This window comes from Capricornis sumatraensis, chromosome 8 (genome assembly GCF_032405125.1).
Source record: "Capricornis sumatraensis isolate serow.1 chromosome 8, serow.2, whole genome shotgun sequence".
In the NCBI taxonomy this organism is placed as follows: Eukaryota; Metazoa; Chordata; class Mammalia; order Artiodactyla; family Bovidae; genus Capricornis; species Capricornis sumatraensis.
In genome coordinates, this window is record NC_091076.1 from 84,700,695 (window position 1) to 84,726,755 (window position 26,061).

Here is a 26,061-nt window from a genome sequence, read left to right on the forward strand (position 1 = left end):
CGTGTTCCGAGTGAGTCTATAAATCAGCAGAAGTCACCAAACCTCCCAGGCCTTGCCGCATATGGGGGCTATAGCGGATGCCACATGAAGCTCTCTAAACATTTAAACAAAACAAAACAGCAGCGCACGCCTGTGTGCGCACACACACATACTTTGGCACATGAGCCTCGGGTTACTTGAGCGTGTTCAAGCTCAGCCCCTCCTATGCCCCGACACCACTGAGCTGCGGGTCTAGGGCTGCAGCGGCCCCTTCTGCCTGATGGGACAGGTTGCTGGAAGCGCTGCTGTTTTGAGTAGCGAGAGGAGGAGGAACAAGTGCTAAACTGGCCCCCAGAATGGTCCTCACATTTAGCACTAGAATGGATGCAATGCTGCAGAACGTCTCACCAGGTGACCAGTTTCAAACTGCTGGCTGATTAAATATACATTTACATATAGATATAAAAATTACTAAGTCAACATTTGCTGTTTTCAATGTGAAAACGATAAAATGTAATTCTCAATAATTGTGCATTTGCCATAGGGTCCTTGCTAAAGGAACCATAAAAATAATTTTGTAATAAAAAAACTTTTCTTTTTTTTTAAAGTTTAGTATTGCCCTCAAGTTCAAAAGTTTGGAGCAAACGTGCTGAGTGGGCAGGACTGGAGTCTGTTCCTGCCAGGGACCTGGAAGCCTCAAACCCTGTGGTCCCAACGGCAGGCCCAAGGGACCCACTGACCACAGGCTAGCTTGGCTCGATCACCCTCGCTGAGCACTTGGCCTGCGCCCCGCACGGAACTCCAGGGGCACGTGGGAGCTGGGCTCTGCCTTCTCTTGACTTACCAGACTGAGCAGCTGGGGGCAGGGGTCCTGGGTGGGGACCACTGAGCACCGTGGCCCGGGGGGGCTGGGGCTGACCTATGCAGCGGGAGGCAGGGGTGGAGCAAGGGCTGTGCGTCTCAGGGATACAGAAGTTAGCTGTGCAGGAAGGAAAAGTGCATTGACGGCAGCCTAGAAACAGCTCACAACCAAACCTCACAGGGAGGGAGGAAGGGCCGAGGTCGCCCTCCACCTGCCCTGTGGGCTGGCCGCTCCTCGGATGCTGCGGGCTGACATTCATGCTTTCGATGCAAGTCTGCTCGTGAAGAAACAGGAACACATGTTCTCCCGGTTCTGGCAGGTACCCGGTTTTCCCGGCAAAGTTCTTTTTTGCCAAGTTCAGTTTGTTTGGTTACTGTTCCGAGCCGCTGTCACCGGAATTCGTAGATGGGGGCGCTGTGTTCTGGAACATGAGTGAGATTTAGCGACTGATACCTGCGGGAGGAGAGGCGGAGGAGTTAGAGCATCCTGAAAACCACACAGAGTATGGAACCCAACCCCAGGAGACCCCAAGCCCAGATGAAATGCATGCTTATCTCAGCTTCCTCAGGGGAACTGAACCAGCGACAGCCTATCTTAGGCAAGGAGAGGCTGGTCCTCTCGGGGAGGATGCAGACCAGGCCCTCTGCCTACTCCACCACCCTGCTTCCCTCTGAAGTCGTGTGACCCTCAGAGCTCCCAGGGGACCCGGGCACGTGCTGATCTGCCCAGAATCTGGAGGGCTTGCAATGATGACATCATAGCCACACCCCCAACCTCAGCGACTCCATCTTCCTCCTCCCTGGACATGGCTGTGAGACTCCAGAGCATCAGGGGCTCTGCAGGGAGTATGACCCCGTGATGGGTGCTCTCAGGAGTGAAACAGGGGACAGAGAAACAGGCAGGGACAGCTCCCATTTGGGGACACCCAGCATGGATGGCGTGTCAGCTCCCTCACTTGTCCACAGAGGAGTGAGGTGCAGCACAGGAAAAGTGGCTCATCTCTCTCCCAAACACCTCAAGGAAGGACATCGTGTTAGCCGTCAGAACAGAGCTCTCCCCTCCTGGCGGGCTGGCCAGCATCACAAAGACATCTGAGTGCTGGGGGCATGTGGAGACGCAGGAGAAGCAGAACTGTGTGCATCCCTGGCAGGAGCGGGAAGCTGCAACTGCTGAGGGAAACGGTTCCCTAAGAAGTGACCGCAGACTCACCCATGACCCAGCAACCTGCCCCAGCTGCATACCCCGAGGAACTGAAAGCAGGCCCCAGACAGGCTTGGGCACACCCACGTCCACAGCAGCCAGAAGGTGGGGATGAGCCACAGGTCCATCCACTGATCAACAGATAAAGATAATGTGGCCCCCATCCACATGACAGGAAATTGCTCAGCAATAAAGACGAAGGACTGACGTGCACTCAAAATGCAATATGGGGTCTTCAAAACACAATGACAAGACCCAGAGGGCAAACAGTGCACGGGCCCATATTCATGAAGCACTCAGAACAGGCAAACCTATACTCAGAGCAAATTAGTGGTGCCTGCAGCTGGCAGGGGCGGGGAGCTGGGTGACGGCTCCTAGGGGGACAGGGTTTCCTCTCTGCCATTGGAAACATTCTGAAATCGAGTGACAAAACCATGCTGACATGAAGGGCCCCTGGACTCTACACTTTCAATGAGGGGATTAGATGGCACGTGAGCTGCTTCTCAATAAACCTGGTGATTTTAAAAGAAGACCAAAAGTTTTAAACACTCATTTGAAAACTGAACAGGTGTTGAAATCCCAACGTCTGTTCTCAGAGAAACGAGGGTAGCACGGAACCCCTGGGCCCTTGGCCACTGCTGGTCAGCCCTGGGCAGCGTTCTTCACGAACCTTTAAAGCATGCAAGAGTTGACACGAAATAAAGAGCTTCAACATCCAGAAGAAATCAGGTGTTTGAGGGCACAGCCACCCTTCAGGTGGACAGGGCACCTACAGAAGCTCAAAAAGCCATGAGAGGCCCCACACCAGCGGCAAAGGCCACACCCAGGAGCACGTGGCTGTCACCTTGGCAGAAGGCAGGCCCATAAGGCCCACAGGCCCTGGTTACCAACCGACTTTGAGCAGGAAGGTGAGCACAAAATCAGAAAGGCCGCTGACAGCAGAGTTCACATGGGATCTCACACTCTTAACTACTGAGTCTGGGAGGAATGAAGACAAGACCCACAAGCCTGAGATAAACGTAGCTGAAAATAGGGCTGCTTGAAAGCATTCAGCAGTGAATGCCTGTACCCAGAACTTCACCTTTGCACCCATTTACACCGCTCTGGGGAGGCAAACAAGCCCCCATGTGAGCACTTCGGGAAGTGTGGCCAAGCTCTCAGTCCTTACCACTCCGAGCTCCTGTGGTAGTAGTAGCCCTCTATGGAGGCCGCTGACTTCTGGAAGCAGATGTAGTAGAAGCCAGCAAAGGAAGCACCGCTGATGTCCTTGATCGTGTGGTCCGGGACTAGGAACTGCTCCTGCATGCACAGAGGGTCAGTGTCGCAGCTCCGGCCCCCAGGCCTCCCTGCCCCTTGCAGCTGGCTCTCAGCCTCACTGGGTGACCGTGAACCATGCGCCACCTGTGTGTTCTAGACCAAGCATGGCCCCCATATCTCAAGGTTGCTAGGGTCAGAGCCGGGAGCAGGCTGTTGGGTGGGACTCAGGTCTGGGCCAAGCCCTGGCCCCGGTTCTCAGCACAGAGCCTGGGAAGGAGGATGCTACAGGCTTCGGTCTGTAGAAACACTGGCGAGATTTCAAAATAAAACAGCTTTTTCCCACAGGCTGGGGGCCTGGGGTTGGAGGTGGGTGGAGGCTCACAAACTCACCTCCTGAACTTGGTACCCGTGGCTCTAGCTCAGGAAGCACCAGAGGAAGCCCACCTGACAGACTCTTCAGGAGCTAGAAGGGAAACCCACCCCCATTCCCTGAGCTGGGGGGACCAGGGGCACTGTGATGGCCCGCAGCCCGGGCGAGAGGCTGGCCAGGGAGGTCACTTCACTTAGGGGCTAAGAAGAGGGGTCTCCCAAGTCCATGGGACCCTCAGGATGACCCAGCCTGCAGGGTGGAAGGTGAAGCCAGAGGGAGAGGGGTCACAGAGCAGGGAGAGGGGTCACAGAGCAGGGGGAGGGGTCACAGAGCAGAGAGGGTGAGGCCAGGCCTCCTTACCTTCCACCTCATGAAGACATAGTCCCCACTCTTCAGCTCTTCGTAATCAAAGTCGTCTGAGTTAAACGATTTTGCATACTGATAAAAAGCCAGAAACTTGCCCTGAAAGCCAAAAGCAGAGCATAGGATGAGGGCTGGGCGGGGCCGTGGGCCTGGGGGTGGGGCCGAGGCACTCACCCAGTGCTTCCGGTCCACGTCCTCGTCAGCGTCCCACTTGCGGGTTAAGAAAGGGTGCTTCCTGCTGATTATTTCTCCTTCAAAGAAGGTCGTGAGGGTTGGGTACTCCTGTGGCAAAAACACAAATATCAAACAAGATGTCCAACAGGAGTTCTAACTTTTCACAAAGGAACAAACCAAGTTCACTTTAATTTCTCCCCAGAACTTTGAAAAGAGGACCACAGTGCTGGGCGACCACCCAGACCAGAGGCAGGTGCAGCAACACCCACGGCCGAGGAGGGAGCCTGACTTGAGGGGCCCGGGGTGGGGGTGGGATGTCTCCTGGATTCTGGGGACTTTGCCAGAAGCAGAGAACCCTTCTTTGGCGCGCTTGTGATGTGTTGATGGCTCAGAAAAGAACTTGGACAAGTTACTTCTGAATATTCTAGCATACAGAGCAGATGGTAACTTGATAGGTTGTACTTTCCAAGGAAAACACCCAGAGAGACTGCGGAATCACAGCCTCGTCTTCATGGCTCAGCCTGGTCATCGCTTCTCAGACTGGCTCAGTCTGTCCCTGGTGCGCCAGCTCTCAGGTTTGAGGGGCAGGGAAGGGGCTGTCGAATAGCCCAATGTGAGAGGCACTCATGTAATTCTATCATGTGAGCTAAGACAACTTACATGACGGGAAACACTGATGACCATGTCTGCCCCGGGAAACCACAACCACCAGAAGAGCAAACGAGTGGTCATCCTGACCGGGTGCCTGAAATGTTAATACTCCCAATAACCCTGCTGTTTGTCCCTCTGCTCATACAAAAGATTTGCAAAAAGTTAACGGAAGAACAAGTAACCACTGTAAAAAGTTTACCATTTCTCTGCATTTGTAAAAACCCACCCACCAGGCCACCCCTCAGTGTCACCAGGCAGCCCCTCAGAGCTGCCCGCCAGCCCAGGTCATTCCTGGGGGTGCTGTGACAACCCCCACCCAGCAGAGCACAGGTCACCATCCTGATGTCCCGAGACCACGGAGGACCTGCTCTCTTCCTCACACCCTACGTCAGCCCCTCTTGCTCAGTATTAAACATCTACCGGTTTAAATCCATTCCCAAGGCTTTGCCACTTCTGCCGGCTTGCCTGCCAGGTGGCTCGGCACCCCCGCAGGGTACTGCAGCCTCACTGGCCTGGGGCTTCCAGGAAGGCCACGACCACTTTACTGCACACGCCAAAGTAGCCTGCCCTTGTAGCAGTGAACTTGAAACACGGCAGATCTGCCATCCCCCTAAAACTGAAATCTTCACCCCAATGGTGGCACTGCGTTCCTCAAACACATACCGGCACAGACAGAGCCAAAACACTGTAGAGACCAAAACTGCCTAAGCGGAAACCTGATTTTTAAAGGTATAAACCAAATTATAGCAATCATTTGAGAAAGACCTGCCAAGGGAAAAATTGCTTTGTAAGCTGGCAGCTGACTTGAGACGTTAAATTAACGGCTAGACAGTATACTGACTTCCTGAGTTTTGAATCTTCGTATTTTATCAAGATGTCCATAAAGAGAGAGAAGGATGAATGATCAAGTGGTCCTACTATGTAATAACAAAGAACAAGCTTACGGTCAAGTCACGAGTTTTCCTAACAAGTGATTCTGCACCGACCTCTCTAAAATGTTCCAGGCAGTCTACCAGGGTGACCACTAGGTACCCACAAACACTGAGAATTAAATAAAATAAATATCTAATGAATGAATGAAGGAAGGAAGGAACAGAAGGAACCCAAAAGACAAAACCCCTCGCAGGGCAAGCAAGGACATTCAAGCTCTGACTACAGCCAGGGGTAGGGGGCTCACAAAGGGAGGGCGGGCACGGCTAGCATCTGCCTGCCTGGAGGTGAGTCCAGCTTTCCGTGAAGACCCACCTTCTGGAATATCAATGTTTGATTGACCAGTAAGGCAGTCTCTGCATCTGGTGGCGTGACCACCTGTGTTCCAAGTAAACCCAGCACAGCCTCAGAGTGCCCAGCATTGTCTGGGGAGTGTGTGGTGGGCCTGACACCCTCCCGGTGGGCTCCCAGCCACCTATGTTGGGCTCCCCAGAGATGCCCCTCTCCCTACAGGTGGCTGGCTGGGAATGCAAAGAGAGTATCACTTGACACCCATTCTTCACAATTCTGGGATTCAGTCCCCACAAGGCAAACAAAACTTCCCAAACTGTGTTTGTGACTCAAGGCAGGTAGGAGGCCAGTTATCTCCAATTATGTAGTTAGTTTTCCCTATTTCCGTACACATGAGGAAGACCATGGCTGATTAGTCACGTTAAAATAAGTCAGATATCTGCTATTTCCACAACTATAAATGGAAAAGCAAACAAAAACAGCACTTTGTTTTTTTTGCCACACCATGCGGCACATGGGATCTCAGTTCCCTGATCAGGGATGGAACCCAAGCCCCAGTAGTGGAAGCGTGATGTCCTAACCACTGGACTGCCAGGGAAGTCTCAGGTTGTACATCTTAAATGGGTGAATTCTGTGCTATGGGAACTATATTTCAGTTAAAAAGAGTTTAAAAAAAGGTGAATTAAAAGACTTGGAAGACTCCGGCAGGATGACAGACCCTCAGGAAGCACAGCCCCCTCTGACGAAGGTGGCTCCGAGTGGGAAGAGCTGGCAGCGACACCCCCCTCCTTGGGAAAGCAGCTTTTGGGTGGCTTGGGGCGCTACCCTGCATTCGGGCCACCTGCCCCCACAAGGCCACCGCAGCCTTTCCGTCTGTGGGTTTTTAGTCCTGCCCACCACCTGTGTGCAGCTCGCTGTGACCATTTGGAATCAGGTCCCCATTCCACACTACAGACTCTGCTGGCTTCCTTATGAAGTTCAACACTTTTGTTCTACACTCCACACACACGTATGGCCGCCTGCGAGTTGAGCGTGTTCTGTTGCTCGGTCTTCTACAGCACAGACCCAGGTGAGAGTCCTTCCTCGTGCTGTCACTTGCTGCCCCGACTTGATGTGATATGTTTCCAGAGGTCTGTCTCAACAACTGAATTCTCAGGAGACTCTCAGACATCTGATAGGAAAGCGGGAGAACCAGAGGGACAGGGAGATGGAAACCAGTGCTTTCCGACTGTGGGGGGCCCAGCCTGGGGGTCGGCAGCTCCCAGAGCTGCCCGATCACTGACGCCGCATCCCCTCGGGCCCTGAAACGGGCACCTGGAGCCCTCACCTCACAGGTAAGCCAACTGACACAAACAGGTGAAGGTTGTGGGGCAGGAGGAGGCGAGGGTGTCCGCCAGCCCCTCACTACTCTGAGCAGCGTGGCCAGACCCCCTTCCTGCTCGCCAGTGGGAAGACAGAGGGTGCTATCTCTCGCCTGTGACATTCCTGAGTTCTGAAGATTGAAAAGCTGGCCTTGAGGGAGGGAGCAGCTCCTTCTGCTGGAGAAACCTCCAGGGCCATGGTCTTGGAGGGGTGCTGCTCACTCCAGAAAGTGACACTAACCATGATGGCAGCAGCGATGCTCTGATTATATTTTTGTTTTCCTCAAAAAGGCTCAAAGTAAAATCAGTAGTGTTGGTCACATGGTGACCTTTTGATAAACTTAAACGTCTGTGAATACACACATCCACACTGCCTGCTCCTGCTCCCTTACAATAACTGCACTCAAGATATGGGGCTCCTGAGTCAGGCCTGCAGAGTCGAGCTCACTGGCCCTTCACACCCGGGGTCCCAACATGCTGTCCCCACCAGGCCCCTGCCTGCAGGAAGAGCACTTACCTCAGTAAGGCCTTTGATCTTCAGATACCCACAAAGGTAGGAGTTCCCCGTGTCCACGTGCTGAAAAGATAGGACACAAGCCTTGTTACAAACGCAGGGTCCACCAGGGACAGTAAAAGCATGTCCAGCATGCAGAGGCCCCTTGGAGGCCGAGGAGTGAGGGAGCCTGGAGGCTGGTACAGCTGGGTCTCCCCGGTCCAGCAGCAAGCTGAGTGTTTAATGCTGACTAAGGGCCTCGTGTTAAGAAACTAGGGGGACTCTCCTGGTGGTCCAGTGACCAAGGCTCCAAGCTCCCCATGCAGGGGGCCCAGGTTCAATCCCTGATCAGGGAACTAGATCCCACATGCTGCAACTAAAGATCTGCATGCCAGCAAGGAAGATCAGGTGTAGCCACATAAATAGATACATATTAAAAAAAGAAAAAAACTAGGAACGTTTGTTGCATTCCTCAGATCTGAGGACCCTATACCTTCCAGTGCACCATGAGTCAAACACCAAAGTGGTGCTTCAAAGCTGCAGTGAGCTCGGCCAGCCCGAAGCACACAGCTTCACGAAGCTGGAGCGGTCCCACTGTCTGGTGCAGTGGACAAAGGTCTGCACCTGAAAAGCACCACAGCTCTGCAAACGTCCTCACCTGCCAACGTGGGCATCCAACAAAATGGAGCAGCCAACCTGAACTTACAGGGGTCAGCAAGGAAGCTGTGTTCAAGGACCCATGGCTTGAACCCGAAGCCTTGTTTCAAGGGTGTGATTCTCACCAAATTCAATACAGTTTGGGTTTCACAGCTGCCAGAAAGGGTATCAGGTGGCAAGGATACTCGCTAATAAGATTAAAAACTCAACTAAATTGGCTAACATTTTGCATGGATTATCACATGCTTGAGAATCAGAATTTCAGTTTGGCCTCCATCCAACCATGTGTCTCTCCCTCTCTGCCCGAATTGATCTTTTTGAACCAAGGGAGTGTCGACCCAGCAACCAGCCAGCATCTCAGTGAGAGAGAACAAGGCAGAGGCCTCAGCAAGAAGGTGCTCGAAGCACAGCTGTGTCCAACAGCTGCTCTTCCTAATATTCCTCCTACAGTGACCCGGCCCTCACTTCACTCTTGCCTTCTTGGATGGCAGAGGAGAGAGTAGTCACAGTAACATAAAAAACAGCAACAACACCACCACCAGGTCAGAACCTCACAAAGATTTGAAGAAATCTTCAAATTGTAATTTTAGGGGAAAAGAAAGCACTCCAGAAGCACATGAAGAGAGGCCCATCTTTAGTCATCAAAGAAGTTCAATCAGAACCACAAGAGATGCCACCTCACCCCCACTATGGGGTGAGGCTATAATCAAAAAGAGGGACTGTGACAAGTGTGACAGGCACGTGGAGAAACTGAGCCTCTGACACTGCTGGTGGAGATGGAAAATGGTGCAACCACTTTGGAAATCAGCCTGGCAGCTCCCAAATGTTAAACAAACAGTCACCATATAACCCACTATTCCACTGGTAGGGAGACACCCAGGAGAAATGCGGACAATGTACACATAACAACTCGCGCGTGAATGTGCATAGTGGCGTGTTCATGACAGCCCCAGAGAGGAAACAGCCATCTACGCATCAGCAGAGGAACAGAATGCTGCAGAGCCACTAGGGGACGATGACACAACGACACAAAGGGAGGGAGCACTGGCTCCTGCTGTGATGTGGACGAACCTCAAAACACAGTGCTCAGTGTGACAAGCTAGACACAGAAAGTTACCGTATGATTCCTTTACGTGAAAAGGCCACAATAAGCAAATCTTAGGGGAAGAAAAATCAGGGGTTGTCTAGGGCTGGAGTCCTTGGACTGCATGGAGATCAAATCAGTCAATCCTAAAGGAAATCAACCCTGACTCTTCATTGGAAGGACTGATGCTAAAGCTGAAGCTCCAATACTTTGGCCACCTGATGCGAAGAGCTGACTCGTTGGAAAAGACCCTGATGCTGTGAAAGATTGAGGGCAGGAGGAGGAAGGGGCGGCAGAGGATGAGATGGTTAGATAACATCACTGACTCAATGGACATGAGTTTGAGCAACCTCCAGGAGTTAGTGAAGGACAGAGGAGCCTGGCGTGCTGCAGTCCATGAGGTCAGAAAGAGTCGAATATGACTTAGCAACTGAATAGTGTTGGAGAGGTGTGGCACCTAAGGATTCTTTCTGGGGGTAATGAAGATGTTCTAAAATTAGACTGCAATGGCAGTTACACAGTTTTGGGACCACACTAAAAACTACTGAACTGTACACCTTACATGTGTGACTTGTGTGACAGGCGAATCATACCTCAATAAAGCTCCTATGAAAAATAGAAAGAAAGCAGGAAAGAGGTGGAGTTACAAAAGTCAGAAGTTTCTAAGATGACAGAGCCCAAGAACCCAGTTGTGGCTGAAAAACCAGCTGATTGGGCAACTCACAGGCCAGACTCTCTGCGACAGAAAGACACTCACCCATACAGGTGCAGGGCGGCATTCCTGGGTGTGATTGCCGCCCCCACCAGCAGATGGCCAACTCCAAGTGGCCTCCAGCCACTGGCCAGGTCACTCTGGCCACCCTGGGACCTGCCAGTCGTGCACCAACCCAATCCCTACTCCCACCGGTTCACAAGGGAATTGGCACCAGCAGGAATTCAGAAACAACACACTGAGGACAGGGAGGGGAGCTGCCGCAGGAACCAAGATTTGTCTGTGATACCAGGCTGCTCCGCCACTGGTCCCCAACCCCATTAGACACCATCAAACTCAACGAGGGGCCCAAGTCAAGATCATCCCAAACATGACCCACACCAGGCATCTCACTTCTAGAATTTTATGATGAGCTGCAAAATGTAAAAGAGTCTGTATCTTCCTACTCAATTCTCACATTTGGAGCAGAAGAGACGGGAGATTGCCACAGTGGTCGTCTAATGGTGAGAGCTGAAATAACTCAGCCACGACCCTTTTCTTTTCCTGGCCTTGTCTCACAGCTCGAAGGATCTCAGTTCCCCGATTAAGGACTGGACTTGGGCCACAGTCCAGTGAAAGTGCCAAATCCTAACCATGAGACCACCAGGTAATGCCCATCTTTTTAATTACGATAAACACCATAGCTCATATTAGAAATTTCAGTTTGTAGACCAGAGACACAATTAACAGAGATGGAGTTCTCTTGATCTAAAGTAAAAGACTTACTCCCACAAAGCAGTAAGATAAAAAGAGGCAGATGAATCGGCAGTTGGTGGAGACAAAACATATCCCCGTTGTCTTTAAGGTGGGAGAAGAGAGGCTGAGAAGAGAGGCTGTTTGAGATTTAAAATCAGTAAAGAGCAAAGGACAGGAGAAAAATTCTGTCCTCACACAGAACCTACATTCTACATCTACATCCTACATTCTGTCCTCAGACAGAACATCAAAGCTTCTGCAAGACCTTTGAGGGGACAGTATTTGGAGGGGCTTTTAGGCACAGCTTAGGAGGTGAGGTATCAGACTGAAGACAACAGGGCGAAGGGAGGAGGAAGTGGGTCCTGCTGCAGGCCTGGGCAGATAGACAGGAGGAACAGTTTTCCAGGAAGGCAGAGAAGAAAGAGGATTAACCACTGCCGATCTCCTTGGGCCGGGAGGAAATGTCAAGTGTGCTCCCATCGACATGAGAGGAGTGAAGTGCAGGAAGGAGCTGGGACAGGTAAAGCTAAAGTTCCAAAGCCATTAGGAGCTGGCAGCAGGTTCTCAGAAATCCAGGTCAGATGGGGGGAGGAAATACCATATGAGAAATAAAAGTGGGTGAGTTACATTTCCTAGCATGAGTATCAGAGACTAAAGAGGAAGCCCTGACATGTGGATCAAAGTTAAAAATACAGTAAGAGGGTCCCCTAGAGCCAGGAAGGAGGAGAACAGAGAGATGGGGAGGTCTGGGCAGACAGATGGACAGAACAGGAGTGGACTGGAAGTGGCTAGAGGGTGGGGAGTAGGGAGTGTCAGGAGTCTGAGCCAGGAAGAGACTATGGGTTGGGGGCTGGGAGATCAGCTTCTAACAGACTGTGAGGAGCCCACTTAGGATGTGAGTGCCCAGGCTAAGGAATGGGGCAGCAGTCGAGGTGGGATGGGGGCCCTCAGGTCCCGGGGCTGATGGAGAGAGGAGGCGGATGAAGCTCTGCCGAGGAGGAAACCCCCGGAGAAGGAGGCGGGTCCCAGGGCCTGGGCTTCATGGGACCGAGGAAAACGTGGGAGGCAGCAGGCACGTCTAGGGCCTGGGAGCGTCCAGAGTCAGAGGGAATCCCTGGAGAGTTTCCCGGACGGGGTCCGAGAGGGACTGAAAGAAAGACTGTTGCCAGGGCGACAGGCCACGGGGAGGCAGGGCCGGATCTGAAGCGGCCGGTCCCCGGCTCGGGCCCGCAGGGTTGGGGTGCACCGGAGGGCCCCCGGCAGGCCCGGGCAGCAGGCCCGGCCGTGGCCGCGGGCCCGAGGGGGCGGCGGCGCGGCCCGGTCCGTGGACGTCTCGAGAGGCCGGGCCGCCGGCTCACCTGCAGCACTACCTCCACGTCGTACGAGTTCCCCTTGCTCTTCTGGTGGCCGCGGAACTTGGAGCCGCTGTAGAGCAGGCTGGTGGCCACTCCGGGCTGCTGCGTGTTGATAGGCGGCGGCGGGATGAGCGAGGCGGCGGAGGCGGCCGAGGCACCGGCCGGCGGGGGACACTCGGTGCGGACCGGCATCGCGGGGTCCCCCGGAGCCAGGGCTGGGGGAGGGGGAGGAACCGCCGCCGCCGCGCGGAAGCCGAGGGCAGACGGAGGAGAAGCCGGCGCGCGCGTAGGGCGGGAGGGGTCCACCCGCCGGCCGCAAGCGGATCGAGCGCTCCGGCCACCACCGGGACCCCGGGACCTGCGAGCAGGGCCTCCGGGTCCTGAGCGAACCCCCTCCCCGGCTGCGCTCGCACACACACCCCTTCCGATTGGCTCGGGGGCGCTGAGGGGCGGGAGCAGGCTGGCTCGGCGATTCCACCCATTGGCGGGCGGGGACAGCACGTGGCGGGAGCCGAGGCCCTCTGGGACTTGTAGTCTTTTTCCAGAGGCGCGGCGCGGGGGCGGGGCCGGGGCGTTTGTGATGCTGATTGGCTGCGGCGTGCGCTGAGGCGCGCGGCGGCGGCGCGCTACGAGTGTCGTGCGCAACATGGCGGCGCCCAAAAAGGGTGAGGGTGCCGGCGACTGGTGAGGAGGTTTGTGGAGTTCGAGCGCACGGCGTGTGGTCCCTCCGCTCCGTGTTCCGCGAGCTCTGGTCTCGAGCGGTCGTTCTCTGAGGCCCCCTCGCGATGTGGAGGAGCTGCCTTCGGCTGCGGGATGGGGGGCGTCGCCTCCTGAACCGGCCCCGAAGTGGCCTCACCGCCTCCGAGGGGCTGGGGCGAAAGCCCCCTATCCCCTTCCGGGCCTACGTGCCCCCGGCAGGTGAGAGAGGCCAGGGCGGAGCAGGCTGAGGGGTCGGCCATGCAGGGTCACACGTCGGGAGGGAAGTTCCCCGCGAGGGCAGGGATCGCTCCAGGGCACACGCGCGTCGTTTCCTTTTGGCAGGTGCGGTTTTTCTCTCTTTCACTGGGGAAGCAGAGGTCATCCTTGTTTTCAGGCGGGGAAATTCGACTTCTGGGTCTGGATTGCGCTAGAGGCGCGAAGCAGACTCAGGTTTGCGGGGCAAAGGCCAGTCTGCTAGGCTGCTTTCTGTGTCCCCGCGACCGGCACTGAAGGGGCCTGAAGCTCGGCCTTTAAGTCTTCCATCCCGGCCGCTTGCTCCACAGCTGTCCTGGCCCTGCCTCCTGCTGCCCTCCCAGAACACCTGCCACCTCTTCTAAGGAGTTGACACCCCGTGCCCCCTTCCTGCACTTCCGACTCGGATGAGGCTTTCTGTAGCGGATCTTTCTTACTCCTAGGCAGAGATTTTGGGATAAGAGTGGGACTGACTTTAAGTGAGTGAAGACAGTAACGCTTTCTTTCCTGCCAGTTAGTATTGTGCTGAAGGGGGGGGTGAGGAGAAGGTCACTGCGGTGTTGGAGCTGTTCCGAGGACGCCCGTGTGGCCTCCAGCCCCCTACCAGCTGTCCCAGCCATCAGCTGCATAGAGAAGAAAGGTCTTCAGAGAGCCTGCCTGTCCAGCTGAGGAGTACACCGGTGAAGTCAAAGCTGGGGGTCTCTGCTTACAAGTTGTCTTGTCTGCACAAGTGGTTTAGCTTCTCAGTGTCTGCCTGGTCTAAAGAGACAGCTTGTGCTGGATTGAGGGAGATGCTGTAGATAGGGAGGCCAGCCTGCCACCTGTTTTTTAAATAGTTTTCCTGGAACCCAGGCCCCCTCATTCACTGACACACACCTAAGGCTGTTTTCACTACAGTGCAGAGTTGGCTGGTTGTGCCAGACACTGGATGGCCTGCAAAGCTTAAAACACTTTGGCTTTTTACAGAAAAAGTTTGCCAACAGTGCTGTGGATGCTAGAGGGGTTTTGGGGAAAAGTGTTTAGTCATCTGGCCCGTTTATAGTAATTGCTGTGGTAGATACACTTGCCCTGAAGAATTTTAAAACAGCCTTACTGAGATGATGCACTTAGAATTCACTCACTTAGATTGTACAGTTTAATGGTCCCTAATGGCTCAGATGGTAAAGAATCCGCCCTTGTTGCGGGAGACCTGGGTTCAGTCCCTGGGTTGGGAAGATCCCCTGGAGGAAGGGCATGGCTACCCACTCCAGTATTCTTGCTTGGAGAATCCCCATGGACAGAGGAGCCTGGTGGGTTACAGTCCATGGGGTTGCAGAGTCGGACATACTGAGCAACTAAGCACAGTATACTCAGAGTTCTGCTGCCATCAGTTCTGGAACCTTCTTATGACACCAAAGGATCCCTGTACCCTTTAGCTGCCACTCTGAGTATCCCCCTGCCCCACCCCATCCCTCCAGCCCTAGACAACCACTACTTCACTCTCTATGAAGTCAAGTCGCTCAGTCGTGTCCGACTCTTTGCGACCCTGTGGACGGTCGCCTACCAGGCTCCTCCCTCCATGGGATTCTCCAGGCAAGAGTACTGGAGTGGGTTGCCATTTCCTTCTCCAGGGGGTCTTCCTGACCCAGGGATTGAACCGGGCTCTCCCGCATTGCAGGCAGATGCTTTAACCTGTGAGCCACCAGAGATCTGTATCTATAGATTTCCCTATTTTGGACATTTCATATAAATGGAATGTGGTCTTTTTCTCCATTTAGCGTATATCCAAGGTTTGTCCTGGCTTCCCTGGTGGCTCAGACGGTAAAGCATCTGCCTACAATGCAGGAGACCCTGGTTCGATCTCTGGGTCCGGAAGATCCTCTGGAGAAGGAAATGGCAACCCACTCCAGTACTCTTGCCTGGAAAATCCCATGGATGGAGGAGCCTGGTAGGCTACAGTCTACGGGGTCGCAAAGAGTCGGACACGACTGAGCAACTTCACTTTCACTTTCACAAGGTTTGTCCTAGAGTTAGCGCATGTCAGTACTTCATTCTTTTTCATAACTGATAATATTCAGTTTTGGGGACACACCATGTCTTATTTACCCAGTCAGTCATTGATGAACATTTGGGTGGTTTTCATCATTTGACTGTTCTGAATGCCTTTGTAAACACCTGAATACAGGTTTTTGTGTGAGAATGTGTTTTCGTTTCTCATAGGAGGTTCCTAAAAATAAATAGGACGTCCCCAGTGGCTCAGGGTTAAAGAATACACCTGCAAGGCAGGAGACCCGGCTTTGATTCGTGGGTCAGGAAGAGCCCCTGGAGAAGGGAATGGCAACCCACTCCAGTATTCTTGGCTAGAGAATTCCATGGACAGAAAAGCCTGGTGGACTGCAGTCCATAGGGTCACAAAGAGTTGGACACAACTAAAGGAATTTAGCATGCACGCAAGAGCAGACTTGCTGGAGCAAACGGTAGCTAACTAACTTTCTGAGGATTGGCCACCCCACTTTCCAAGGTGGTTGCGCCATTTTATATTTCCCCAGCAGTGTGTGAGGGTCCCAGTTTCTCTGCCCCCTTACCGACATCTGTCTGTCTGACTATGGCCTTCCTAGCTGGTGTGAAGGACTGTCATTTGAATTTCCCTGAGGATGATTGACCTTGGAAGGAAAGTTATGACCAACCTAGATAGCATAGTCAAAAGCAGAGACATTACTTTGCCAACAAAGGTCCGTCTAGTCAAGGCTATGGTTTTTCCAGTAGTCATGTATGGATGTGAGAGTTGGACTGTGAAGAAAGCTGAGTGCCAAAGAATTGATGCTTTTGAACTGTGGTGTTGGAGAAGACTCTTGAGAGTCCCTTGGATTGCTAGGAGATCCAACCAGTCCATTCTAAAGGAGATCAGTCCTGGGTGTTCTTTGGAAGGAATGATGCTAAAGCTGAAACTCCAGTACTTTGGCCACCTCTTGCAAAGAGTTAACTCATTGGAAAAGACTCTGATGCTGGGAGGGATTGGGGGCAGGAGGAGAAGGGGATGACAGAGGATGAGATGGCTGGATGGCATCACCAACTTGATGGACGTGAGTTTGGGTGAACTCTGGGATTGGTGATGGACGGAGGCCTGGTGTGCTGCAATTCATGGGGTCTCAAAGAGTCGGACGCAACTGAGTGACTGAAGTGAACTGAACTGAAGATGAATGATGTCAAAGAAAATCTTTTTAGGTGCATTTTGGACACTTGTGGATTTTCTTTGGAGAAGTGTCCATTCAGATGCTTTGACCATTTCTAAATTGGGTTACTTGTCTGTTTATTATTGAGTTGAGAGGGGTTTTTATATACTGGGCCCCCCCAGTTAGCCCCGAGCCGCCCCAGGATTGTGGGCAGTCAAAATCTTGCTGTGAGGCGTAAGGCCCGCCAGGTGCCGCCGTTTAGAAAGAGACTGCTGTCACGCCGCTCGGAGGAGGCGCGGCCTCCGCTCGCGGTGCATTGTGGGGGTTGCAGTTCTGTCCCTAGCAAAGGCCTGCCGGGAGATTGAGGTTGATGAAAAGAGCACTAGCTGGCCCGGGGAGCCTGGGACAGGACGAGGAGTGTCCGGGGAGGTGATACAGAAAATCGCTTGTTTCTTTATATGGATTGGAGCAACCTTGCAGGGAAAAGGAGCCCCGTGGACATCAATTTCCACTTAGCCTCTCTTCACAGCAGCTTGTTAGCGCTCTCTGCCTCTACAGCCAGTTTTCTGTTGCCCAGCTTTTAAAATTCAGTGTTTCTCCACATTCGCATTTCTTTGTATCTGTAGTCCTTAAAATTGCCAGGATGACACCACCCTTATGGCAGAAAGTGAAGAGGAACTAAAAAGCCTCTTGATGAAAGTGGAAGTGGAGAGTGAAAAAGTTGGCTTAAAGCTCAACATTCAGAAAACGAAGATCATGGCATCCAGTCCCATCACTTCATGGGAAATAGATGGGGAAACAGTGGAAACAGTGTCAGACTTTATTTTTTTTGGCTCCAAAATCACTGCAGATGGTGATTGCAGCCATGAAATTAAAAGACGCTTACTCCTTGGAAGAAAAAATTATGACCAACCTAGATAGTATATTCAAAAGCGGAGACATTACTTTGCCGACTAAGGTCCATCTAGTCAAGGCTGTGGTTTTTCTTGTGGTCATGTATGGATGTGAGAGTCGGACTGTGAAGAAGGCAGAGCACCGAAGAATTGATGCGTTTGAACTGTGGTGTTGGAGAAGACTCTTGAGAGTCCCTTGGACTTCAAGGAGATCCAACCAATCCATTCTGAAGGAGATCAGCCCTGGGATTTCTTTGGAAGGAGTGATGCTAAAGCTGAAACTCCAGTACTTTGGCCACCTCATGCGAAGAGTTGACTCATTGGAAAAGACTCTGATGCTGAGAGGGGTTGGGGGCAGGAGGAGAAGGGGACGACAGAGGATGAGATGGCTGGATGGCATCACTGACTCGATGGACGCGACTCTGAGTGAACTCCTGGAGTTGGTGATGGACAGGGAGGCCTGGCGTGCTGCGATTCATGGGGTCGCAAAGAGTCGGACACGACTGAGTGACTGAACTGAACTGAACTGAACTGAAGTGTGGTTTTGTCATAGAAACAGATATTCTGTAAAGGGAGTGATTTATGCTCAAAATAAGGGTTCATTGTGACTAGCCTGTCTCTCCCATCTCCAAGGATGGGGTTTCCATTGCTGTCAGCTCACCTCATCACTGAACATGTGGGTGCTTCACTTGCTCCTGGTCTCATGACTTGTCTCATGAGACCCAGGACCTGGGAGGGTCCAGGCAGAAAACGTCCGTCTTTTGAAATTGGGGAGTGTGGATTCCACCAATTGAGTTTTCCGGATCCTGTTCTTAGCACCTGTGTGAACCCCTAACATGACTCCCTATTTCGTCAGCCCTCCTTGCGGTGACCTGCCAGGCTCCTCCCCAGATCTGGGCCTCTCTAGCCATCCTCTGCCCTGTGACTGCAGGCTCACCCTGCACACCACCTTCCTAGCTCTGAAACCTGCTCTCTGAGGCCCAGCACCTTCCTGTGAACTATTCCTTCTCCTGGAAACTCCCCACCCCCACGCCCTGGAAAGCCACCAGTGCAGGTGGGCCTGCCCACTCTCCTGCGGCTCTTGGGTGCCATCTGGCTGTGAGGAGGTCTTCCTCTCGCCCAGATGAGACGAACCTTCCCGGTGCATGTTTGCAGCTTGTCTGGTCTTCTGGCATCCACGGTTGCTTTACTGTTCGCCTGGATTAGTGTCCGTTGTCCCATGAGACAGGATGCACCTCAGGTGTGGCTTTTGAGTCCTGCCCTGGGAGGGGGCTGCTCCTCAGCAAGTTTGTTCCTCCCCCCAGCAGAGCCCTGAGCCCACTGGCTGACATCTCCGATCAGGTGCAGAAGTGGCCTGGCCAGGGCAGAGGAGGTAGTCAGAGGACGAAGACCCCCTCAAGGGAGACCTCGCTATCCCGGCAGCTTTGTGTGGTTCAGGCTCTGTCTTCCATCTCTGCCTCCAACCACCCCCACCCCCACCCCCAGCTGCCCCTCAACCCCCAGGTCTCTCAACCCATCTCCAGCCGTTGGCATGTGTAGAATGCTCTGCTGGCACTTCTTGCTGGTGGGTGGGCCCCTCCCCCAGAGATGGATCAGAGTCTTCAGATCCCCCCACCCCAGCCCTCTGCTTCCTGCTGGATCTGGCCTTGGACTTGCTGCCCTATTAGGCACTGGAAAGCATGCTGGACGTAGTCTGGACGCCTCGACCCAAGTCTCCCAACAGATGCAGGGGCCTCTGGACTTGGTCTTACCCGCTGTCTGAGTGAGACCAGGCTGGCACATAAAGCATTGGGCAGTGGGAACTTCCTACTTGGGTCAAAGGTATGAGAGAATTACTATTGTGATTTCAGACAAAGGTGGTAAATTTTGCCATCGTAATACTTCATCATGTTGGTGGTCACACCACCTGTAGATTCGATTGTGTTGTCCCAGGGGGTGGAGGGGTGTTGGAGAAGTCTTGGAGTCAGGCAAGCTGCAGCTTCATAACACAGCCACTGTCCTTGGGAGCTGGTGGGGCTGTGGCTCCTCCTCCCCTGCTTTACCCAGTAGCTATTGACCATGTGGAGCGAGGAGACCGGGCGCTGCCATGGAAGTCTGGGTGGTCAGTTGGTGTCAGCAGTGAGGTCATGAGCGCCTCCACTCCTCCTTTAACTGCCCTTTTTAAAAAATCTTTCCCACAGAAAGGAAGAGGTTCTATCAGAATGTCAGCATCTCACAGGGTGAAGGTGAGTGTCTGGAATTTTCTCTGCCTCTTGTTTTTATTTCTGTGAATGGGAGGTGAGGGGCACTTTTCACCTACAGCCAGCTCCTTAGTGAGCTTGTCCCAGCGCTCTTGTTGGGTATGTTTCTATAAGCCATTCCCCACGAAGGGACTTGTGGCGTCTTGCATCAAATCAAGTAGCCAAATATAGAGGTGATCATTCCACTCTGCCTATCAACCTGAGAGGTTTCCGTTCGATCTTTCAAGGTGGCTTCGAGATCAACCTGGACCACAGGAAGCTGAGGACGCCCCAGGGCAAGCTCTTCACTGTCCCCAGCAAGGCCCTGGCCATTGCCGTGGCCACTGAGTGGGACTCCCAGCAGGACACCATCAAGATGTACACCATGCACCTGGTAACAGGTCACAGCCCGCCCCTGTGGCCACCACAGGCTTCCTGGGGTCCTGGGCAGGAGTATGGGTCCTGTCCTGATTCCAGTAAGGCTCTGGGAGGCCCCCAGTAGACAGCCCACCCCACTCCCAGCCCGGGCTTGGTTCTTCCAGATTCCTGGGGCACACGTCCTTCCCTGGTCACTTTTCCGCTGCAACAGCCACGCTTTGTTTGGTTGGTTCTTGTGCTCTGTGGTGGTCTGGGTCAGGAAGAGACAACGTGTGGAGAGTCCATGTTTCCTGGCACGTGGACGCAGGCCCTAGGCAGGCTCCTTGGCCTCAGGCCTGTGAGCCAGCCTCCCCTGGACTGTGGGGGAGCAGGGGTGACTGCTGCAGACGGAGCCTTAGAGGGGCTCTGCAGTCTGCAGTCCACAGGGAGGATCCAGAGAAGCTGTCCTGTCCTGGCAGCTCTGTCCCCCGCCGTCTGAGGCTCAGGGGGCCGGGTGGTGAGCGACTTGCCCGGATCCAGCAGTGCATTCATGTCTCCTGACTCTGGTCTCCTTGGGCCTGGGTGTCCACGGCTCTGAGCTATCACTGCTGTCACAGTGGTAGCACCTCCTGAAAAATACCACAGGGCCTGGTGGTACAGAGCCTGAGACCTTGAGGGAGTTCATTCCTCCCGGGGCCTGGGCAAGGCCCTCAGGATGCTGACAGGCTTTCTCTCTGTGCCTTTGATCCAGACCACACTGTGCAACACGTCTCTGGACAACCCCACCCAGCGGGACAAGGACCAGCTCATCCGGGCGGCCGTGAAGTTCTTGGACACCGACACCGTCTGGTAATGGACGTGTGGGCACCCTTTCCCAGGGCCCCAGCAAGTCCCTCGGGCCTTTTGCTCAGAGTGGTCTCCATGGAGGAAGCAGTGGACCCTCTGACTCCTCAGTACTCTGCTGCTCTGCAGACTCTGGGAGAGAGGACGTGACGGCTGCACCAGTGTCGGGACCAGCCCTCCTGTAGCCCGGCAGCTGTCCCCCGGCCTGGGACGCAGGGGCTGTTGGCCTCTGTGGCTGTCGCAGGCTCCACGGCCCAGGGGTCACTTCTGACCGTTAGCAGGTTCTCACAGGCATGGTCATCACTCCTCAGCTGGGCTGCAGATGGTCTGTCCTTGGCATCCCGAAGCTGGTCTCCTTGGCTCATTTTCGCAGCCAGGTTCTTAGGGTGTTGACTGGATGTGGAAGGAACAGTTGAGCCCCCCAGATGCTCTAGGGTTACCGCCCAGGTGGCACTTGAGGTCTGCTCTGGGGCGAGGGGCAGAGCAGGCCCCTGCAGAGGCCGTGGTGCTGCTGTTGGAATATCTATGCCGTCTGTGTTGGGGACAGTTTGGTGACAGGGAGGGAGCCCTTCCAGTCCAGCTCAGGGAGGGGTTCTTGGGAGCATCCCGACTCAGAGAGCAGAGCCATGGGAGCCTCCCTCTGCCCTAGGCCCGCTCTTCCCCACTGGGCAGCACCCCCTCCATCCCTCTGCACCCCCACTGCCTCTCTGCCACTTGTGCTCACACCAGCCTGGCCTCCCTGAGCTCACCTGTTGGGTTCCTGTCTGCGACACCCTTGAACTCAGCTGACCCTAGCTCTGTCTCTTGGTCAGGACAGTGGCCTGGCCTGAGGGGGCATCAGGCAGGGCCACCAGCGGCCGCATCTGTAATTGGGAGGGAGGCAGGCTTGCAAGGGGTGCACAGGCAGCTGGGTCTCGCTGCCTCTTGGGAGAGGAGGGGACGGCAGGATGCAGTGATGAGCTGGCACAGAATCCTAGGACCCGGGGTGCGAGTCAGGACAGTGTAGTGTGACGAGCAGCACTGGGCAGCGCTGTGGGCCCTGACTGGTCAATAACCAGGGACGTTTGGGACAGTGGGACTCAAAGTCAAGGGTCCAGGGAACCCTTGGAGGGCTTATGAAGCTGCAGGCTCCTGGTCTCCGCCCTGTGAGGGTATGGGTTTCCAACAGGTCCTGGATAAGCCCTGGGCCACCCTTTGAGAGCCCTGCTAATATAGGGGGAAGGCAGGGGTGGAGGGGTGGTGGTGGAGATGTTTTCTGCTGTTGCCTTTCATGTTTCTGTATCTGTCACTGGATGAGAGAATTGTACTTTTTTATTAATGGAGGCACTTTTGCACTGAATTAGCTACAGGGTGGAAGAACCAGAGACGCTGGTGGAGCTGCAGAGGAATGAGTGGGACCCAGTCATCAGCTGGGCTGAGAGGAGGTGAGATGCCCCACACCCGGCAGCTGGGGTCCGGGCCACACTGGACAGCCAGGGCCCTGAGCTGGTTGACGTTCTGAGTTCAGGGCACCAGGGGACTTGGACAGTACAGGCCCCCTTGAGGGTAGATGCAGCTAAAGTGCTTCTGCCCCATTGGTTGTGCGACTCTGGGGTGGTGACCTGATTCCTCTGAGCTTCCCTTTCTGTGTGTGGGGCTTGTGACCCCTGTCTCCTTGGGTGTCATAAGGAGTACACGGAGTGCTGCACACTGCTGGGCACACAGTGGTGCCTACACTGGCCGCTACCATCCTGCTTGTTGTCACAGTTGCTCTGTGGCTGAATCAGAGCCAGGTGTGTGACCTGGACACACATGGAGGACAGTCTGGGCAGGGCCTTGTGGAGGGATAGTCCAGGGACTGGTGAGGCCCAGTGACTTCCTTCCCAGGAAGACACTTGTGCAGAGTGGACAGACCAGTGATGTGAGCAGGGTTCGGTCAGGTTTATTTCATCCCAGGTTGTTGCGAAGGGCTCCTAGCCTGGGCTCTCTGACCTTGGTGTTCCGTAAGCTTGCGCACTTGGAGTGGTTTGGACATAGCATTTTTCATCCGTACACATTTCCTGAGCACCCATGATGTGTCGGCATCCTCTGGTTTTGTAGTAAGAGGCGGAGCCAGCACACTGAAGGATCAGGTAAAACCTGACAACTGAACGCCACGAGAGAACCGTGAGAATGCGATGCCATTTCACTGGGGAGCTCAGTGACGTGAGACATGAGCTCGGTGCCTGCAGGTTTTTGCTGTGGCACGAAGTTGTCCACTTTTGGTCGCAGTTAAGATTTCTCACCTATAATATTAATAGATTATAGGAAAATGTGGCCCCTTCCTGTGTTTCATTTGTACTAGAAACTTCAGGAAGAATGTTTCTAAACCGATGAGAAAGATCAGCGATATATGAAAGAAAATTACAAAAATTGCTTTCATTACATTTTTCCTGCATTTTACATAGCTATGATTGTTCTTGAAAATGTTTTGTTTTTGAAGCCAGCTCATGCCCGCTAGGACAGTGCCTTGTGTGTGTGATGGAGGCTTATTAATAAATGTGTGAAAAAGTGATTGACTGATACAGGATTGTGGCTTAGTCAGTAAAGGATCTGCCTACAATGCAAGAGACGCAGGTTCGATCCCTGGGTGGGGAAGATCCCCCAGAGGAGGAAATGGCAACCCACTCCAGTATTCTTGCCTGGAGAATCCCATGGACATGGACAGAGAAATCTGTCAGGGTACAGTCCATGGGGTTACAAGAATCAGACACGACTTAGTGACCAACCACAGGATGTATACAAATACCATTGTAAGGAAAACAATATTTGAAAGAAGCCTTTTATGGTTCACATGTGAAGACCTCCTTCTGAAAAGCAGGCAGCCCACAGCTCTTATGGACCTTCATGCCAATGAGTTCAAGTTTCAGGAGCTGCCTGTGGCCCCTGCTTCCTAACTTGCCAGCCCTAGCTTCATGCATAGTTGATCTGTCCTCTGCTCCTAAGGGACAGAAGGTTATAGGTCAGGAGGCCTGATGGCAGTGGCTCCCAAAACCCCCAATGGGGCCTGTGTGTGCTGGGCAGGCCGGGGCTGTGCAGCCGGACAGACTCATGCGGGGCCTCTTCCTTCTAGATATGGCGTGGAGATCGGCTCTTCCACCAGCATTACGGGGCCCAGCATCCCTGCCCGGACTCGGGAGGTGCTGGTCAGCCACTTGGCCTCTTACAACATGTGGGCCCTGCAGGGTGCGTGGTGTTTCCTGTGGGCCATGGAGGGTGGGCATGATGGGCATGGTGTGCAGAGCCCAGGGTTACCAGAGCACTGGGTTGGTGGGGGAGACGCTGTCACCTGGTTCATGGACTGGCAGGCTCACCCCTCCCAGGAGGACGTGGCTGTCTCCTCTTCAGGAGCCTCCATTCCAGTCCCCCTGTCCCGGCTATAGTCACGGGGGTGGAGTGCTCCCTCTGACAGGCAGAGCCAGGTGTGGTGCCTTCCCAGGCAGGGGCAGAGGAGGGACTCCTGAGGAGAGCAGAGGCTCCTGAGAATGTGGAGGGGCTGGCACCCCACCTGGCGGCTCCCTGCACACAGCAGGACCCCGGGGCCAACCTGGCTGTGTCCCCGTAGGGATTGAGTTTGTGGTGACCCAGCTCAAGTCCCTGGTGCTGACCTTGGGGCTGATGGACCTGCACCTGACGGTGGAGCAGGCTGTCCTACTGTCGCGCTTGGAGGAGGAGTACCAGGTGAGGCAGAGCTGGAGCCCCACTGTGGTGGAGGCTCCGGGTGGCCCCCCAGGTGCCCTGGGGCCGCCTGTGTGCTCACGGAGGCTAAGCCTGGACACGCAGACAGGCACCCTGGGTCACCGAGGCTGCTTCGAGTCCATGTCTGATGTAGTGGCTCAGAATGAACAAGGCTTGGCTGCTCTGCCGTTGGCATTTTTTTAACTCAGAATCACCATGTTCTCTGCAGTTCCCTTGTTACTTCTCCAGCCTCAGAAGGTTAATTGCTATTACAAATTGACTCCTAGCATGATGAAAAGCCTTTTGTAATGACAGTTTTTCCCAAGTTGGTCTAGTTATCTGTTTGGAAAAATGTCAGGGGGAGAAGCTGGTTTGTGTCACAAGAGAGCTGGCAACTCTGGTGTCAGAGCCAGCTGGGTGGGAGCGGGGGCGGGCAGCAGGAGCAGGAAGCCTGGCTTCTGGTCTGGGCTCTGTCCTTGGCTGCAGGACCCAAGCGGGGCCGTTGTTCCTTGAACCTCACTTTCTCCCTGACAAACAGTTCTCTGAGTATAAAACGCTCTTCAGATGTTCTGGACACCCAGAATGTAGGCAGGTCCCAAGTGTCAGGGTGGGCAGGCCAGGCCTCCATTCTCACCTGCCGCTCCCCTGCATGCCTCCTCCCCTCAGCCATGGGGGGTCATGGCTTTGGCAGTCACCCTGCAGCCTGTCCCATCCTCTCCTCAGATCCAGAAGTGGGGCAACATCGAGTGGGCCCACGACTACGAGCTGCAGGAGCTGCGGGCGCGCACGGCCGCCGGCACCCTCTTCGTGCATCTCTGCTCCGAGAGCACAGCCATCAAGCACAAGCTGCTGCAGGGGTGACGCCGGCCCTCAGCCTGAGATGGAGATGCTGTGGCCAGTGGAGGCTGGTTTGGGCTGAGCCAGGGCTCGGGTACCAGTGAGTGGTTATACTGAACGTTTCTCCGCCTGGAAGTGAGAGGAGCTGCCACTCATCTTGTTCCTACTGTCATGTCTGGGTCCCAGAGGCCACCCCGCTGACCTGCAGAACACTCGCTGCCCACCAGGACTTTCTTGTCTGGGAGGTATTAGTGGCCCTCAACCTTTTTTTCTCCCTGGTTTTTTAATCAGACTTTTAAAGTGAAGCTGTCTGTTTCTGTTTGTTCCTCCTGTTTTAGCAAAGTGATTTATTTGTGAAAACAGAAAACAATCTTTGTTGTTCCTGGGTTAAAAGCCTGGGCAAGGTCACATGACACGCACACATCCTGTTCAAGGAGCCACTGCAGGGCCCTGGCACAGAGGGGTCTCGGGTGCCTGGGGCCCAAGTGAGGGAGCGGGAGGAGTCTGCAAGATTCGGGCACAAAGGCTCCAGAGCCACCCAGCCTTGCTCACCTGCCTCCCCTCCCCAGCACTGTCCCCACACCCTGAGTGTGCTGGGAGGAGGTGCTTGTCACCTCCCCACCTCACAGATAACACCAG

General features: G+C 54.2%; 2 protein-coding genes across 3 annotated transcripts; one reads left to right on the top strand and one right to left on the bottom strand.

The window, feature by feature from the left end:
- Positions 1-836: 836 nt before the first annotated feature.
- Positions 837-12,666, bottom strand: GID4 (GID complex subunit 4 homolog). The gene is made up of 6 exons (XM_068978832.1): positions 12,478-12,666; positions 7,956-8,015; positions 4,206-4,313; positions 4,029-4,130; positions 3,210-3,340; positions 837-1,294 (listed from the first exon to the last, which is right to left on the bottom strand). The coding sequence occupies exons 1-6, from the start codon at positions 12,664-12,666 to the stop codon at positions 1,231-1,233; spliced, it is 654 nt and encodes a 217-aa protein (XP_068834933.1). The 3' UTR covers positions 837-1,230.
- A 464-nt stretch (positions 12,667-13,130) lies between these two features.
- On the top strand, positions 13,131-25,686 carry ATPAF2 (ATP synthase mitochondrial F1 complex assembly factor 2). 2 transcript variants are annotated; one of them, XM_068978390.1, is made up of 8 exons: positions 13,131-13,392; positions 19,651-19,695; positions 19,938-20,083; positions 20,798-20,895; positions 22,233-22,313; positions 23,981-24,093; positions 24,473-24,588; positions 25,309-25,686. In XM_068978390.1, the coding sequence occupies exons 1-8, from the start codon at positions 13,260-13,262 to the stop codon at positions 25,444-25,446; spliced, it is 870 nt and encodes a 289-aa protein (XP_068834491.1). In that variant the 5' UTR covers positions 13,131-13,259; the 3' UTR covers positions 25,447-25,686. The 2 variants fall into 2 exon arrangements, with proteins under 2 accessions (XP_068834491.1, XP_068834492.1); XM_068978391.1 differs by lacking the exons at positions 23,981-24,093; positions 24,473-24,588.
- The last annotated feature ends 375 nt before the right edge of the window (positions 25,687-26,061 follow it).